The 18,188-nt window shown below is 38.6% G+C and overlaps 1 protein-coding gene across 1 annotated transcript in view; it reads left to right on the top strand.

Annotated features, from left to right (window-relative positions):
* Positions 1–779: 779 nt before the first annotated feature.
* The window catches only part of NTRK2 (neurotrophic receptor tyrosine kinase 2), a 311,995-nt gene continuing 294,586 nt past the window's right edge, over positions 780–18,188 (top strand). The window contains 6 exon segments of the mRNA XM_066367881.1: positions 780–928; positions 11,625–11,761; positions 12,256–12,388; positions 14,783–14,817; positions 14,819–15,000; positions 15,002–15,087. Of these exon segments, the coding sequence (XP_066223978.1) occupies positions 814–928; positions 11,625–11,761; positions 12,256–12,388; positions 14,783–14,817; positions 14,819–15,000; positions 15,002–15,087 (688 nt within the window). The 5' untranslated portion in view covers positions 780–813.

Here is an 18,188-nt window from a genome sequence, read left to right as displayed (position 1 = left end):
ACCTTCTCACAGTGGGCTCAGAGGCTCAATCTGGAGCTCAGATGCCCTTGCTCTCTGAAATTCTGAGCTTGGGGTATGTGCGTGCGTGTCGCCATGTGTGCACGTGAGCGCAGACGCATGCGGAGGTCTAAGAGCTCCCTTCCAGATTCTCTCTCTCACATCCACTCCAACTTTCTTGCATCCGTCCAACCAAACTTTGGTTGCAGAAAGCTGTGAGCGCTACCTGACTAGCTCTCACACTTCAGTCTTAGCATTGTATCTACAGTCTCATTTTAAATTAAGATGACATTGCTCTGCCCCCTCACCCCAGAGTTTGAGCTTATTAAACGATAACACTTCAATCTGTAGCCTGACCAGAAATATGTATGTTAGTGTTCCTGAAAACTTATTGTTGGCATCTTCACTTAAGATCTTCTTAATAACTGTGATAAATCTGTTATGGCACCTTATTTTTCCCCATGAGACGCTTTCAACACTCTCTTCTATCCTATATTATAGCTATTTCAGTCCCTAACTTCTTTCCCTATTGTTCTGAAAGGTCTTACATCACTTTGCATCCTTTAGTCTTTACAGTGGTGTTTACATGTAGCAGAAGCTTAGTAAATAGTAGATAAATTAATGAATAATAAGTACTGTTACATTATAAAGGTGGGTATGACTTTCAAAGATTGCTGGCTAGAAAGAATTCATAATTTTGTAGTGCTTTATGAACATGACTGTAGTTAAAATTAAAAATGAGAAGCCTGACCAGGTTGCATTTTTGTCCCATGTAGGATCTTGGTGGGCAATCCATTCACGTGCTCCTGTGATATTATGTGGATCAAGACTCTTCAGGAGACGAAATCCAGTCCAGAAACTCAGGATTTATATTGCCTAAATGAAAGCAGCAAGAATATCCCCCTGGCGAACCTACAGATACCCAATTGTGGTAATTTACTTTTAAGTCAATGAATTCTAGTTGCTATTAATTATTCTAATAGCCTTGGAGTGGTAGAAAGCTTGGAAAGATTACCACTACAGTACCCAGATTTTATCAATAGATAGTATGCTGTTGATGTCTCCAGTGAATTGGGCAACATTTGTGTACAGTGTGGAGAAATAAGCTGGGAGCAAGGTTTGCTGAAAATTTTTTGCATGTAGAATATTAATTTTGAATGGATGACTTTAAAGTGCAAAAAGAGAAAAGTACATACTTTATTCCTTTGTTTCTTTTGTTCATTTGTTTGTCCATGCATCATGCATCCATGCATCCATGCAACCACCCACCCACTCATCCTCCCACCTATCCATCCAACAATCCATTCATCTATCTGTCCATCCGTCCGTCTGTCCATCTATCCATTCATCCATCTGTCTGTTCGTTTGTCTATCCATCTGTTCATTTATCCATCCATCCATCCATCCATCCATCCATCCATCCATCCATCCACCCACTCATCAAGTATCTACAAAGAGTGTGTTATTCCACTGGCCACATATATAGTTGGTTGGCACCCAGGTCATGTAGAGAAGTATCTCGAGGTTATAAAGTGTCCAGGCAGCACAAGAAAATAAGTTCAATCCAGCATGTTCCCTCAAACTTGTCTTGCTGCCAGATGTCTGTGTCCCTGGATGGGGCTCCACAGATCTGCCCTTCTACCTGCTTTTTCTCATGTCTGGGTCCCCACTCCTCTTCTCAGCTGTTTACACTTCTAGGATTTAAAAGTGCACCATATGTTAAAATCACAGTTCTCTGTGAGGGCCAGTGTGCTTATAGGGAAGGAGAGTCCCAAGTGTGCCTATTAGGATTCTACTGCTAAGGGCTTCTGTGACATACCTTTCTAGCACTCACATATTCATATTATTGCTCTGTTGAAATTTTAATCAGTTAGTCAGCCAGTTAATCAGTTCACCATGATATTTGATCTAGCCTGTGGCTGAAAGCCATGTAGTACCTGGGTCTTGGCCGTAAGGGATCTTCATATTAACTGTAAATATCGAATTCTTTGTTTTCAGAGACCCTACAGTTTGGGGTCAAATTTTATTTAAGAAAAATATAGCTGCAGATTATTTTTAATAAGACTGTAAGAAAAAGAAAGATAACTGTTTGTTTCTTACCCTGAAGGGGCTTAGAAGAGAGCAGTTACCCTTCCCACAGATTTTTCTGTCACAACTAGAGATTTTTGGCTTCATAGTGGGGGCAATCAGGCTTTGTTCCCTTGCCAACTTCCCTCAGCTTTCTTTGCTAGTCAACACTGAAAAGAAAAAAAAAACTTTTAATATATATATTAAATTTAAATATATATATTAAATTTAAATATATATATTAATATATATATATTAAATTTAAATATATATATATATATATATATATATATATATATATATATTCATTCCTGATTGATAAGAGGTAACTGTTCTCTGTACTGGTATAAATTTGTACTGCTGAGAGAAATTGCCTGGAGGGACAAGAAATCCAATGTTGAGTCACCTGGTCTCTTGGCCAGCTCCCAAATCCCCATGGCTGTTGTGACCACATTGGTTGGGCAACTGCCGAGGGGAAGAAAGAGAAAGCATCTGACTCCTGCTCAGATTTCACAAACTGCCTCTTAATAGATGTCTGCATTGCCTTCTCCTAAAACCAATTCTGTTTCTTTGATTTTAATTTTTGGCCATGTTGCCTTGACAGCATTCTGATAATGTGCCTCACCCTATGTGTCGTTAATAGACCATTGAGATTGCAGTAGCAGGCCTGGTCCTAATTTTTCCTGACCAATTTGTCAAGTTTCAGCAATTTTTTATTTGATTCTTACAAATTAGTCAATGCATTGTGTGTATGAGAGTGAGACTTTGAATCCACTGCCAGAGGGCATATACTTGATTGATTGATTAGGATTTATTACATTCATGGTAACATTCACAGTTTCAACATTTCAAGGTAACAGTGCTTTTTAAAAAACATTATAAAAGAATTGATAGACATTTTTCTACCATGTTCATGTTCATATTCTTAGTTTTATTTTTCTGTTAATTTGTATTTTCTTTCAAGTGTTTTTTACACTTATATAATTGCACACATCATATTAATACATTTAGTCACAAAAATAATTTTTTATATTCCACATAGAACTAATCTTTTTCTTGTTTGTGACCATTTCATGTGGGTAGTCATGTTTGTCATATTCTTTTTAATCATTGCATGGTATTCATGGTAGAATAAATCTTAAGTACATTAAATCTTCCATATTGATGGGCATTTAGCTTATTTTAGATTTGTCATTGGTACAAAAAATGTTTCAACAAGCATATGTACAAATGCATTTTTAAACTTTATTTAATTCTGAAGTTGCATGTATTTTTTAGTATATGTGCTGTCAAAGCGAGCACTGTTTTTTAAATTTTACTTTCTGAGTAAAGTTTGCATTTAACATGTTTTTGTATTAGGTTCAGGTGAACAACACAGCAGATAGGCATTCACATAGGTTATGAATCATCATTGCGTTTTGAAAGGCTCTTGTTTCTTCTTTTTCCTTCTGCCCTTCGCAATTAAGCGAGCATGGCAGGTGGGGCTGGAAATGGATCTGCGCCGTTCCCACTAGCAGTGCAGTCAAAATGCCTCACTATGTTTTTCTAACAGTCCCCTCCTGCCGGGAATGATGGTAAATTTATTCATGCTGTGAAGCATGCTGTGGTCTGTTTCTCTACAAGGTTCTGTTTAACCTTAGAAACTTTATTAACTGCAAGCCAATAAAATATGTTCATATAAAACTTGCACATGAATCGGATAGAAGGGGGTTTCTCAGAGCACTGGTTCCCAAGACAGAAACTGAATCACACAAGTGCTAATGAAGGGAAGTTATTTATCATTTCAGATAAAAATGTCCCTGCTACTCTTCTAATGTTTTTCAATGAAATTACTTATCACATAGCATATTCTAAATTTTGGTACTCAATTCCTATACACTTGGTTGATCTTTAGGAGTTTACAAAAAAAAAAAACACAAAAAAACCAAAACAACCTTTCACTTTAATTTCCTTACACTGTAATGATGATTCCAATCTTTGGAAGACAGTGTCTTTGGGAAGCTGATCTTGTTTCTTCGGGAAGTTAAAGTGCTCTGTTCTAACTAGAGCAAATATATATATTTAAGAAAGGCAGTATTCCTCTGGATCAGATCAAAACAATTCTTTATTGCATTTGACTAATAACTAGTTAATATGTCCAATATGAGGTGGTAGTTCAGTTGATGGTTGAAGAACTGTGCAGTTAAGGGAATGAGAGGGTGGGACCAGAGAAGGGAAAGAGAGTAGTGAAACTATATATACATAACACAGCGTTACAGAGAGCAGGAAAGCAAATCCTGGCGGGAAGGCGGGAAAGCTTTGGGGGGAGGTGGGCATAGGGGGTATTGAGGGGAACACGGGGTGGGGCGGAGATATATTCGGTGGAACACTTGAATCTATGTAAACACAATAAATTACAATCAATAACAATAATAATAATAATAATAATAATAATAATAATAAAGAACTGTGCAGTTACTATAAAAACACCCGTAATGATTTTATAGATTGAAATCAGTCCTGCCTTTGATTCCCTTGTAATTTACACCAACAGTTTCAATTTCCCATATTTTCAACCTTCAGACTGTTAGTGTAGAGACTCCTTAAGACACATCCACCAAATATTGTTTATGATGGGAAAGGTTAGTTCACCGGTGCCTGGGAGGAGAGGCCTGGTTTCTTTAGGTAAATTGATTTTAATGATTTATTTTTAAGATTTACTTTTTGTTTCACCATTGTTTATAGTACATGTCTGTTTAGCATATTCCTACATATTATTTCTATTGTTTGTTTCAAACCAGGAAAATATTATATATTGATAGTAATTCTACCTTTTCAGCATTTATAACAGATTAACTGGAAATGCTGTATTAATACTCTGTGTGGAAGTTAGATTGGTATAAAACATTATTATTTATTATTATTACTTTTAAGTGAGAGGCAGGAGGCAGGGAGGCAGAGACAGAAACAGACTCCCACATGCGCCCTGACTGGGATCCACCTGGCAACTCCCTACAGGGTGATGCTCTGGCCAACTGGGGCTGCTGCTCTGTTGCTCAGCAACTGAGCTATTTCAGTGCCTAAGGCACGGCGATGGAGCCATTCTCAGTGCCCAGGGCCAAATTGCTTGAACTATTCAAACCATGACTGAAGGAAGGGAGGGCAGAGAGAGAGAGAGAGAGAGAGAGAGAGAGAGAAGGGGGTGAAGGGTGGAGAAGCAGATGGTCGCCTCTCCTGTGTGCCCTGACTGGGAATCGAACCCAGGACACCCATGTGCCAGGCTGACGCTCTACTGCTGAGCCAATCAGCCAGGGCCAAAACATTATTTTCTTAGCCTTTTATTTGGATTTGTTTGTTTATTTGTTAGTTTAAATGAGATAGAAAAAGAAAAAGACAATCCATATATTATGGGTGGATGTTAAAAAATAAATCCCAGACTTGACCATCTCATTTATTGCAAAGCCTACTTAATAATCCAGAATGATTCAAGGTTAGTTTTCTTTTCATTAGAAAGTGAGAACCTACATTTGAATTAGTGATCAAAGGGCCTAATCAATATGGTCAGCTCTCAAGAAGAGTGCACTAATGGAAGGGATCAGAGACATGGAGGAACCCAGTAAAGGAGGCAGCCAATCAGTGCATTGGTTAAGGCCATGGAGGGACAGATGCAGGTTTGGGCCGGCTCCTGCTCCTGGCTTTCTACTTGTGATGCTTTGTAAGCTTAAATTTTTTTCATCTGGAAATAAGGATACCAATGACACTTGTTTTCTAGAGTTTTAAGGTTGACAAATAAGATAATATGGAGAATAGACGAGGGTTAGCATATATTAAGTACTTAATACATCTTAGCTATTAATGTTATTACTATCAGCAATATGAATATTTAGCTTTAAATATAGTTTGCACCTGAATTTAAATATATGTATGTCTCATAAATTGTCAAATTCCCTGGAATAAAAATAAAGCCACAACAAGATATCCCAAAGAAAAGGTTGTATCCAAGTAAGCTTGGAGAAGCCAAGATCAGTGAAAGGTAAGTGCTTTCTTTAGAGCGGGACTTCTCAGAGCTTTAATCTGGTAATATGCATAGTGAACATCAGAGTTACAGAATTTTGTCTAGGTTTTTTTTTTTTTAAATATTAGATTTTGGTGTGTTTTTTTTAAACCACAAAGCATCTCAAAGAATTAGATTTTCAAAGAACATACTATGCACTTTGGGGAAAGTTTGGTGGAATAGATGATGGCTCAGGCCGCTCAGGTTTAAGAATAATAGCTTTATAAACAGAAGCTTAGCAAACAATTGCCCAACATTTGTTGTCTAAACCCTTGCTACTGAAAGTGTGATCTGTGGAACATAGAGTTTTTTGAAAATGTGGATGCTCAGAAAAAAAAAAAACCAAACCCCCAAAACATGGATGCTAAGGCCCCAATCCAGACCCACTGGAAAAAAAACAACACATTTTAAACACGATCTGCTGATGATTCACATGTACATTAACGTTTGGTAAGCTATGGTCTAAGGAAAGTCAGCCTTTTCACTAGATGGTTGATGGTTTTCTGCTTAGGTCTACAGCCTGGCATGTCTTCCCTGAGTACATCCAGGTCAAGAGACATTGACACAGAGGTGTCTGTCTGCCTGGGCAGCTGGCCTTCTCTTACCTCCGGTGAGGTTTTTCAGAGTGCTAAGGAAGACGTCTCTGAAGCTTAAATCAGGATCCCATTACAGTAGTGCTAGAAGCTGTTGGAAGCATTGCTGAGCTTTGCTCTGTTCTTGTGCCGATTTCAAATCTTATTAAGCCAGGAAGTAGTGCCTGGCAAATGGTTTATCCTGCCTTGGCTATTCATGCTTCCCAATTCATTTTTATTGTGCTAATTAAACCTCAAGTGATATTTCAAGTACAGATTGTTTTTTCCATTATTAAGTCTTTGGCCAGCATATTAATGTTGTAGAATTAATGTGAGTCAGATGCTTACTCATTTGTGGAAGACTTTACATTTAAAAGATCTAGACTTGGCCAATTTTGCACAGATTCCTTTGGAAACTGCTATGACAGGGTGATATAATTTCTCTATAAATAAAGAAGACTCACTCTTCCCTAAAAAATAGACATGCAATTATTTTTTTAATGAACCAAATTCCTAGATCATGGATATCTATTGGTACTTATGGTGTATGCCAAAATGGGTATGTAACGTAGTTGTGAAGTCGCTGAGCTTTGAATTCAAATCCCAGGACAGAGATACTTGGGCAACTTTAGAAGATGTATTTGGCTTCTCCAAACTTCAGTTTTCATTAATTAAATGATGGCAAAAATATATACTTAACTTTAAGTTGGTTGTACGGATTAAATAAAACAAAAATGTAAAGTATTAGAGAAGAATATCTGGTTTAGTGAATACCCAGTAAATGCTATTATTGTTACTGTAATTAAACCAACATTTTTAGAATTGTTAATAATATAAACTTAGGCATGAAGATAAAAGACTTCTATTAGATTTTATAGGGGAAATTAAGATTATGGCATATTATTTTTATCTTTTTCTGCTCAGAACTTCTAAATTATGAGATACATTTATAAAAGGTAGGAGATTCGTCCCATAGGTTTCTACGTGAGGCACCAGGAGGAGTACCTCCAAGCTCCTTGGTGTTTTCTGGCTGTGGAGGAGGTCATACCTTCAGAGCAAGTAGCATGGCTGCCCTGGCTCTGTGGTCCCTCCAGCCTCAGCAGATAAACTCTGAGCACAAAAAAGATGACAGAGGAGTCAACAAAGCACACAAATCGCAAGCTGGAAAGCAGATGGATGAGTGGTCACTGACTTTGAGGCCGAGCATGCTGGTTACAAAGTTGGCAATGGGGAAAGGCAAGGGAAACGTGGTTTATACTGCCAAACTACTACCAGGCTCAGGAAGTGAGAGCACAGCCAGTGCCAAATATAGGAGATTTGGTTGAAAGTCTATCAAGAAGCAGTTAATCCCATTTATGTTTCATATATCCCCGGTGACTGCACCCCTCCCTTCTTAGCAAGTTTATTCTTGAAAGAGCATATAACAAAGCCACGAGGATCTCCAGATAGAGGTGAGGCTGTGAGAACCATAAGTAAATGATGGATTTACATACTGAATATAGGTACTTCCAGCCTTCGTACTCTTTCAAGGAGGACACTGAAGGAACATTATTGGAATAAGTTGCCCAGTCCCTTCCCTATGGTGATTTAATGGTATTGCCATCAGGGAGTACCCAATAAGGAGACAGTAATATTTTTTTACAGTGAAGCTAACAGTGAATAAATATGCAGAGCTTCTAATACCTCATTCTTATGGATGTGTGAATGGCACAGGATCACCAACTGTTTGAGAAAAATCTTATAAAAGACAAACAAAACTCAATCAGAGAGAAAGAAAAAGTTGTTAAACATTGATATGGAGAGAAAAAAAAAAATAAATGATCAAGACTATCTCACAGAGGCCTGACCTGTGGTGGCGCAGTGGATAAAGCATCCACCTGGAATGCTGAGGTACCTGGTTTGAAACCCTAGGTTTGCCTGGTCAAGGCATATATGGGAGTTGATGCTTCCTGATCCTCCCCATTCTCTCTTTCTCTTTCCTCTCTCTCTCTTTCTCTTCCCCATCTCTTTTTTTTTCTCTCTCTCTCCAATAAAAATGAATAAATAAAATCTAAAAAAAAATAAAAATGTTAAAAAAACTTAAAAATAAAAATAATATCTCACAGAGATCAGAGGAGACATTGTACCTATGAAAGAAAAACAAGGTGTATAAAAATAGACCATTGAGGATCAGAAGAGGAGCCTTGGAAACTAAATATTGTATATGGCAGAGTAATGAAAAACTCAGAAGCAGGTTTGAAAAGTATATCTGAGGAGATCTCCCTGTAAATAGAACATAGGCAGACAATATGGAACATGGGAAAGAAAGGAAGAAAGAATCTGATGGGCTACCTAGAAAGTTTAACATCCAAAGGAGATCTAAGTGAGAGAAAGCGTTGCATCATAGTTGAGTTGTCTTCATTTTTTTTTTTTTTTTTACATATCACCAGTGTTGCCTATAATTAGTACTGTCTAACTTTGATAAAATTTAACTATTACATATGATGGTTTATCTATTTGTAGGATTTATATTTTTATAATAAACTTTATAGCTACTTCTAGGCAACCTAACTTCAGAGTATATGTAAGGGTAGGAAGACAGAGGTTGAGTGTGCTACAGGCATGTGGAGAGGGCTGGCCTTCTGTGTGAAAGTGAACCTTTCACAGTGAGAGGTCAGGAGATAACATTAACACAGAAAAATCAAGAGCTAGCGATATAAGCATGATATTTACTGATGGAGAGATCATTGCCCAAAAGAGAACTAAAAAGAGATGAAATGGGAGTCCCAGGGGAATAGGAAATAGTGCCACATGAGTGAGGTCAGACTATCATCACGGAGTAGATGGAATGTTTTTCATAATAAGTTTTGTAGAATTATAGACGCTTTAAACTGTGTGACTATATATTTTGATTAATATACACACACACACACACACACACACACACACATATATATATATATATATATATATATATATATATATAGTTTTAAAAAGTCACCTAGATCATACTGCTGACCTCAAGAAAATTTTTTCACTAAGTGAGCCTTTTTCTTATATCTTGCACTGACAACTTCTTAATAAGTTGGAAAGCTTAATTGGCATGGAAGTTGTCACCACATATCAGAACTAGAAGAAATTAGAGCTAGATCTTCTAAATGAGCAGCTTACTTTGATAAGAATTAAAAGAAAACACGTGGAGAGAGGAAGTGACTCACACAAGGCCACATGATACCTGAGTCAGATTTAAGGTCTTTGGCTCCTGACTCCTGATTCAGTGCTCATTCCTGTTAATTGTACTGCCTCTTGATCACTCATATTCGCTTCATTGTCATCTATAGCTCAGATAATTGGGGGCCTTTTGAAACCCCATGAAAGGTATAACATTGCTCTCTAGTAGACACTGACAGAAAGGAAGACTTCTAAAGAGGTCGGTCGCACCAGTCACTGACAGCCAGAGCTTGTTGGGAAGTCCTCTGCTAATGGTGGGAATACGATGAGACATATGCTGTATAAATCTTGTTTCAGTCTGGTTTCAGTAATAAAGAATAATGGCATTGTGATTAAGGACTGCATCATCGCATCATAAGGGAAGGGTTTATACGCAGTATTGTGAAGCTGATGGGTCAGAGATGCTAGGTGGGTAGGTTAATTGCAATTTAACGGCTGTTGAAGACGGATTGCCTTTTCTGACCTCTGGGTTACTCCTGAGCTAGTCAAGTGGCATAGTTCTATGGGACACAGGTGAATGCAGTCCCAAGCAGAGTTTCTACCAAGCAAGGGACTAGCTTGACTGGCAGAACCTGGCATATTGTTACACTCTCTGAAAACCTGTCTTCATTTGAAAAATACTGTGATTCTTATATGGTAAAAGCAACCAATAGGTGTGATAGTTTAATGAAGGGATGGCAGCATCAATAAAGGAAAGCTAGCTTTTGAAATATCAATTATTAAAATGATGCTCTCCTAAAATATTGAAAAATGTTTATAAGGTTCAAAATTTCACCAGATAATAGGTACTTTCTGGAGCCCTGGTTGAGGAGCTCAGTTGGTTAGAGCATCATCCTGATGCAGTAAAGATGTGGGTGCGGTCCCCGGTCAGAGCGAACAGGAATCAACCAATGAACACATAAATAAGTGGAACAACAAATTGTTGTTTCTCTCTCTCTTTCTCAAATCAATATATATAAAAAAATAAAATAAGCAAACAAATAAATACTTCCACAGGATTTTTTTCACAAAATAACTTTTCATTAAAATAAGGCTACCTCTAACATTTTTCATCATATCAGAAATAGAATGACCAATTTACCTGTAATGCTTAACTATGACTTATATAGCTTTGGAACATTGTAATGCTGTTCTGGTTCAAGCTTCATGATTTTGGAAAATGCTTTAAAAGTACATTTTCTTACCATAATCTTATTTTCTTTTAAAATCTAGGTCTGATTTTGAAACTGAGACTTTAAAATCATAGTCAGACTCTGAAAATCTAAGTCTGATAGTGGGTTAGATTTATGAGTTACTTAATGCAAAAAAATACATTTCTACGAAAAATGTAGATGCCTCTCACTCTTGTTCTTGACTAAGTCAGTAGAGGGAAGGAGGTGTGGAGCTAAGATGGTCCACAGATACAATGCCCGTTTATGTGCAAAAAATATAGTAACTGCAGGAAAGAAAAAGAACTGGGAGACATGGTTCTAAAAACTACTATTTTTTAAAATAAAAAAGTTATTCTGCAATAGCTTTTTCAAGAAATGCATAAAATTTGTTTTCTAATCTTATTATCACAAACATTTTTGGTTCATGTTAAATTTGTGAAGTTTATCAACCAGTTCTTTTTCAGATCAACATAAATCAGTCTCGGAAAGTAATAATCATTAATTTTGAAACGCAAAGAGTTTTAAATTTATTGCTATTATTTCGATAATGCACTTATTTGTATATGTCTCCATTTACTTTTCGTTGTTGCACAGGTTTGCCGTCAGCAAATTTGGCCGCCCCTAACCTCACCGTGGAGGAAGGAAAGTCTATCACATTATCATGTATTGTTGAGGGCGATCCCGTTCCGAATTTGTACTGGGATGTCGGTAATCTGGTTTCCAAACATATGGTAAGGCTTGTCTTGGCTCTGTGTTCATAGACAGATGAGAGCATCTCAGACTTGAGGTTGTATTAACCTAGTGATGATCATTTAATATTTTTAGGGCCACATATGGGGAATTTTTGCTGTATATTTACTTTCTATTCCTAATGAACAAAGACTAATACAGGTTTGCATTTTAGTTATGTAAACCCAGTAGACTGGAGTGACTCTATGTCTCTAGTGAGCTTTTTGTGTCCTCGTGAACAAGGTGAGTGGCTCTGCTTTTGCCGTGGAGGAAATGGTAGGTAGGTGTTCAAGGATTAAGTCAATTTCACTTGATAAACCATTAAAATCTAGAGAAATAGAACAACTTCTGATGTATTCCTTTGCCTGTGCTCCATTAGGCTGGAAACTTTTTCTAATGTTATTATTTTCTCTGGTTAGGGGGAAGAAACCCCAAATCTTGTCACTTTGGGATCAGTCCTAACAAAGATTATCTTTGTCTGTTAATTCATTTGTAGAATGAAACAAGCCACACACAGGGCTCCTTAAGGATAACTAACATTTCATCTGATGACAGTGGGAAGCAAATCTCTTGTGTGGCAGAAAATCTTGTAGGAGAAGATCAAGATTCTGTGAACCTCACTGTGCATTGTACGTAATCAGACCAGCATGTGTTTTTAATAGCAAACGGCTGTGGACACACCTACATTTGTCATTGGGGCACTCTGGGTGCTGCTTAAGTGTGTTAAAAAAAAAGTGTATGCAGTGTTCTGTGCATACTTAATTAAGAAATGTTATCAGCCTCTTTCACTTGTTCTATTTCTGCTAATCTCTCTTGCTCACACGTTGCCTTTCCCTTAAGCTTCTTTTTCCATCTTAAGCTTGTCCTCTGTGCCTTCCCTCATCTTTATTTGATAGAACATATTCTGAGCTGGTTATCCTCCTCTTGTTCCTAAGTTCTAGTTTAAATTCTGATAAGCCAGTTCTAAGCTTTTTTTTCTGTATAAAAGCAATATGCAACTTTAAAGTTCTGATACCTAAAGTATGGGGCTGGCTGTTCACAACACCTACTTGTACTGTTGATACAATAAAACCTCATTAGTTTGACGTCAAGTTTCCATCAGAAGGTTGGAGGAGTCCTACTTAAATCATTGAAAATCATTAACTGCAAAAATCTTTTATTACTATAACTGGTTTACTTTTCAATTTAGACATTGATAATAAGAGGATATTAATGCTTCTTAAGCATAAGTGCATTATTTTCTAGTATTATAAACAATGTGACACACATACTCTTAACATTCCAGATTGTAACATTCAGTGTGAATATGCATTCAGTAAAAATCACATCCACTGCTCACATCATTGCAAATCCTGAGCTAGCATGGTATAAATTAATGAGGTTTTAACTCTGTTTGAATTAGGATTTGGATGAGAAAAGCACAAGTGTGCATGTGTGTATGCATGAATACACGCTACACACGTGTAGACACTGGTTAACATTCATTCATAGCAGACCGTCAGCATGTGATTGTTGGAGTGAATGACTGAAATCACCAGCCATAATCCTTTGTCCCTGGCACTACTACCACTATGCCCAATAGGTACCGGACTCATAATTTCTATCATTTTGTCCCCCCTGGAAGCCTGAAGTCAGTGTTATACCCAAATATATGCAACCAGCTTCCAACTTTATGTCCTTAAATCAACACCTCACCAAAAGCTCATTTGAATGCGGTGGGAGGAAGTGTGTCCTGGGCACGGGGACCTGGGCTGGTGGGAGGAAGGTAAGTATGGCTCCTGCCTCACTGTGTTCCTTCTGTTTGTAACACAGACCTACAAATAAGAACACACAAATTCAAAATGGTCTCAGTGTAGGTTGACATACATGCGGCAGCCATGGTCTAAAGAATTATCCTTAGCTGCCATAATTTAGGTAGAGAAAGAGGAATGCATGAAAGAGAATATTAACAACTAAGAGAACCTTTGCAGTGACCGCACTCAGAGTGCATTAGTTATCGGGCTATGACTTTCCCCCCTGGACGTGAGGAACGTTGACAACCAGGAAGCAGTGCACGAGGGGGCAGGACGTCTGCAGCAGGCAGCAGGAGACCTGGGTTCTTGTTTCAGAGCTGCCTTGCTCAGTGACCTTGACCAAGTTACTTAACCTCACTAGATTTGGGTTTCTTCATCTGGAAAATGATGCTAGTAGGTCTCAAAGGTGTTTACCAGTCCTTAGTTGTACAATTATCAAAGTCAATTACACTAAAAAAAACAATTAGGATGGTTTTTAATACCTTCACATAAGAGAATTACTCTGTTAAAGATGCTACTTGATAACTGTTTATTTCCCAAAGCTAAAGTGCTTTATATTTAATGTTAAAATGATGTCTCGTTAGGACTTCAGACATTGGAACGATCATTAACATGTGAAATACTAGCCCCCTCCCCCCCGCCCCAACAGTATTATAATGAAATTGTGATGCTTTTTAAAGAGCATTTACTATTGACAATCAGTGAAATCAATCAGCACAAGAGGAACATTTGCTGCATTGGTCACTTTCATCAGTTTTTAGATAATTTATGTGATATTAGGGCTGCAGGCAAAATTTCCAAAGTCATCTTTATCATTATTTGTAGTATTTAGTGAAGTACTATAAAAACAGTGGTCCTCTAGGTTTTGATAATGAACCCCTGTAATAGCAAGGCGTATAAATCAAAGTCAACTTGAGTTCAACCTTTCCCTGTCAGAAATCTCTGGGATCTGTTTGGAGCTGGTTCCCACACTGAATAGTTGTGAAAACTGACTTTGATGCATGGGTCTTCAGCAGAGCAGAGAAAGGAGTCTCTCTGAAGCTCCCTGTAGGGAGTTAAGTCAGCCTTGATGATGACACAGAATACTGATGAAGTCCAGGGCTGAAGGTCATGTGGTTTCTTAAGCCAAACAATGGTTGAATTAAAATCCCCTGTCATGACACAGAAATCTGGAGATGGGGGAAAAGTTTGAGTGTTCTGATGCTATTAACTCTCTCTTTTTCAATTTAGTTGCTCCAACTATCACATTTCTCGAATCTCCAACGCTCAGACCACCACTGGTGCATTCCATTCACTGTGAAAGGCAACCCCAAACCAGCGCTTCAGTGGTTCAATAACGGGGCAATTCTGAATGAGTCCAAATACATCTGTATAAAATCCATGTTTACCAATCACACGGAGTACCATGGCTGCCTCCAGCTGGATAAACCCACTCACATGAACAATGGAACTACAAGTAGTAGCCAAGAATGAGTATGGGAAGGATGAGAAACAGATTTCTGCTCACTTCATGGGCTGGCCTGGAATTGATGACGGTGAGTACCCGATGATTTTGCATCTCGAGAGAAGATAGGGTCTGCACTTCACTGTGGACAAAATCACGTGTACAAGCCCCCCACCCCCAATGACTTACAATATCATTATTTCCATTTGACCTTCCCAGTCTTGCTAATGGGTCTGTAGGTCAGCAGGGGCAATGTTGTCCCAGGCATCTTTATTCTGGGCTGCAGTGCAGGGTGAAGAAAGAGCAGCTACACAGGAGACCTGCTTCCTGGGCAAGTATTGTGTACAGAAGACAATTAGAGATACGCAAGGCTTCTTAAGGCCTTGGTTTGGGACTGGCATGTGATCTCTTCAGCCTGTGTGCCTTTGGTCAAAGTAGAGATAAGACCAAAGCCAAGTTCAGGGAGGGGCTGGGTCTTGTACTCCTTCCAAGGAGGTGATGGGGTGGGGGGGGGGGGGGATGAATACTTTAGAACAATGATCTGATATATACATATTATTTTTATCCCAAGTGTTGAAATGAGATTTTATAACCACAATGGCAAAACCCAGGCAAAACCTTGAGCAGAAGAACTGTGTTTGGTTGGCTCCTGAACCATTTAAGATGTATTTTCTAGCACCCTTATCTGTTTGAATTCAGAATCCTGCTTTTTCATGTGTGGATGAGAACCCAGTGCCCTGGCATGTTTTGCTTATCTGGGCTGGACTGAGATGAGGCATCTTTTTTATCAGATCCTGAGTTGTTTTTCTAGGGACATGGAAAGTTTCCATCTGACCAATGGTTTGGGCTGGGGAAAAAGAGTTACTTGCACCAGGGGTCCGTTCCGTGGCTAGCAGCCAGATTTTAGTGTGAGCCCAGGTAACAGCAAGGTTGGTTTGTCCTTGCTTTTACCTGCTTCAGATCCTGTTGTTCAGTGGAGTTATCTCACTTGCTTGGTCTTGTTGTCCAAAGACTGTTGCCACTGTGGAGGCCGAGGGCTTGTATTTGGGTATTGGGACCTGTACATCAATTGAATTCTTCACCATAATAGCATTGAGTTAATCAAAGGCCACACAAAAATGGCTTGACAGAAGGAAAGGAACATAGAAACTTAGAGATCTACGAGGCAGGGGCTGCTTGGGAAGCGTAAACTCCTCTGGCTCACGGGGCAGCCTCGGGGACAGAGGTGATGCAGGTGAAGCCACCTTCACCAAACAGGAAGTGAGAATGTCCATAATTCTTATTGCATAATAAGTGTTCTTGTGATCTTGGTGTTTATTAAACAGCTGTGTACATGCACAAGTTTCCTTAGAGTGTTCAAAGTGGGATTTGAATTCTCTAAGTTTGCTTTACAAACAGACTTTCAGGAGTGTAGAAATGAGCGGTTTGGATGCCTTGCACAGGCGCCCCTGGTAGTTGCCTTCCCATTAATTCTGAAGTTTAGCTGTTTGGATCCACTTGCTGTCGTAAATCTCTAGTTTACTGCATGTTTCAGGTAACATGGCTTCATAGTTAAATTCAGAGCCTCTGCTTTGGGACGCCTTTTCGTTTGTTTTTACATAAACTTTTGATTTGTGAGTAACTTTAGATTTACAGAAAAGTTGCAAAGACAGTAGAGAGAGTTCCCAGCGGCCCTGCACCCAGCATTTACTATTGTTGACATCTGACATCCTCTGCGGTGCATCTGTCAAAACGGAGAAACCGACACGGGGCCATTACTGTTAACGAAACTTCAGACTTTATTTGAATTTTGCCAACTGCCTTTTGAAACCGTTGGAGATGAACTTGATGCAGGGCGAAGGTCAGGCATTTAAAAGTTTTAGAAATGGTCTGTGTGCTTTGATATATGCACAGTTCTGTTCGTGTAAAGCCAGTAGCTTCTATTTTAGGTAGGATTTTGATGGATTTTATTTTGAACATTTCTGTATGGTGCCAGTGTTTGGTAGAGCTTAGCTCCTCTTATCCATGTGGCCTTATTTATTTATTTATTTTTATCTTATTTCTGTTAGTTTTAACTTAGCTAGTAATAGGAAGGAATTGTTTTCTGGCATAAGAGTAACTTGGAATCTCTCAAATATTCTCTTTAAATAAAGTAATCATTTGTTTATAAAAAATGAAAGCTAAGCTCAATTTTATAAAGGTGTATGTGCCCTCTTTTCTTCTCTTCTTGCTTATTTATTAGCTTTTATTTATCAGGTTTTTTAAAATACAAGTATATGCTTTTAGAAAAGACTGCTTTGGTTTCTTTTTTTCTCTTTAAGTATTTACTCAAGGGCCAGCTATCAAGGAGTAATAAATGACAGTGGAAAGGAAGGAGACTTGGCCCCCAGGGAGAGGAGATATAAATGGCCCTCATGGGCCATAAACCAGTGTGACCAATTAGAGCTTGACCTCACTTGGCTTGTGTGATAGAATCTTTGTGGGCATTTATAAGATTTGTAGCTGAAGCATACAGATAATGGGCTTTCTTAGACTTGATTCCTTTCCCTCTCCTCCCCTTTTAAAACTAAAGGAAAATAAACAAATAGCAAATATAGTTATATCTTTTCCCTGCTGGTCCAAAGGTACATTCCAAAAGTTAAGGACACCAGGTCAAGTTTGAGTTTATATTTGTTCAGCATTTCTGCTGTCGTCATAAAGTAATTGATGAAGTTTAGCTCATACGGATATTTCTGATAAAAAGTTTCAGCTCTATTTTCTCCATTGTTTCGATGAGATTTTTTTTCAACATCACTCGCTCTGGCTGACAAGGGAGCGGGAGGCCTGGGACCCCCGGGAGGCAGTTTGCATGGCCGCGCAGAGCTCGAACGAAAGCAGCAGCTCTGCTGTCCTTCCCGAGTGTGTTCCTCATTCAGCCCGGAGCGGAGAGTTCCAGGGACGGTCACCTTGCTTAGGAGTTTATTCTCTGTTTGGAGTTAGAGAACAAAATGTGTCAAAGTAAATTAAAACAGAAATAAAAACAAAAACAAGAAGTCCCTGAAACAGACATGGGTGAGCATGGAATCGTGGACGGGCTGACTGGATGTAGTTCGAGTTCTGACGGCCTTTACTCTCGCATGGCATGTAAATAAATACTCATGTGGAGGCAGCCTTCTGCTTTTCATTTGGAGAAAGGATGAGACAGAGAGACCTCTAGCCAGCGTCAGCCGGGCC

Source organism: Saccopteryx leptura, chromosome 2 (genome assembly GCF_036850995.1).
Source record: "Saccopteryx leptura isolate mSacLep1 chromosome 2, mSacLep1_pri_phased_curated, whole genome shotgun sequence".
Classification (NCBI taxonomy): domain Eukaryota; kingdom Metazoa; phylum Chordata; class Mammalia; order Chiroptera; family Emballonuridae; genus Saccopteryx; species Saccopteryx leptura.
Note: the sequence above shows the minus strand (reverse complement) of the source record. Positions and strands in the feature narration are given on the sequence as shown.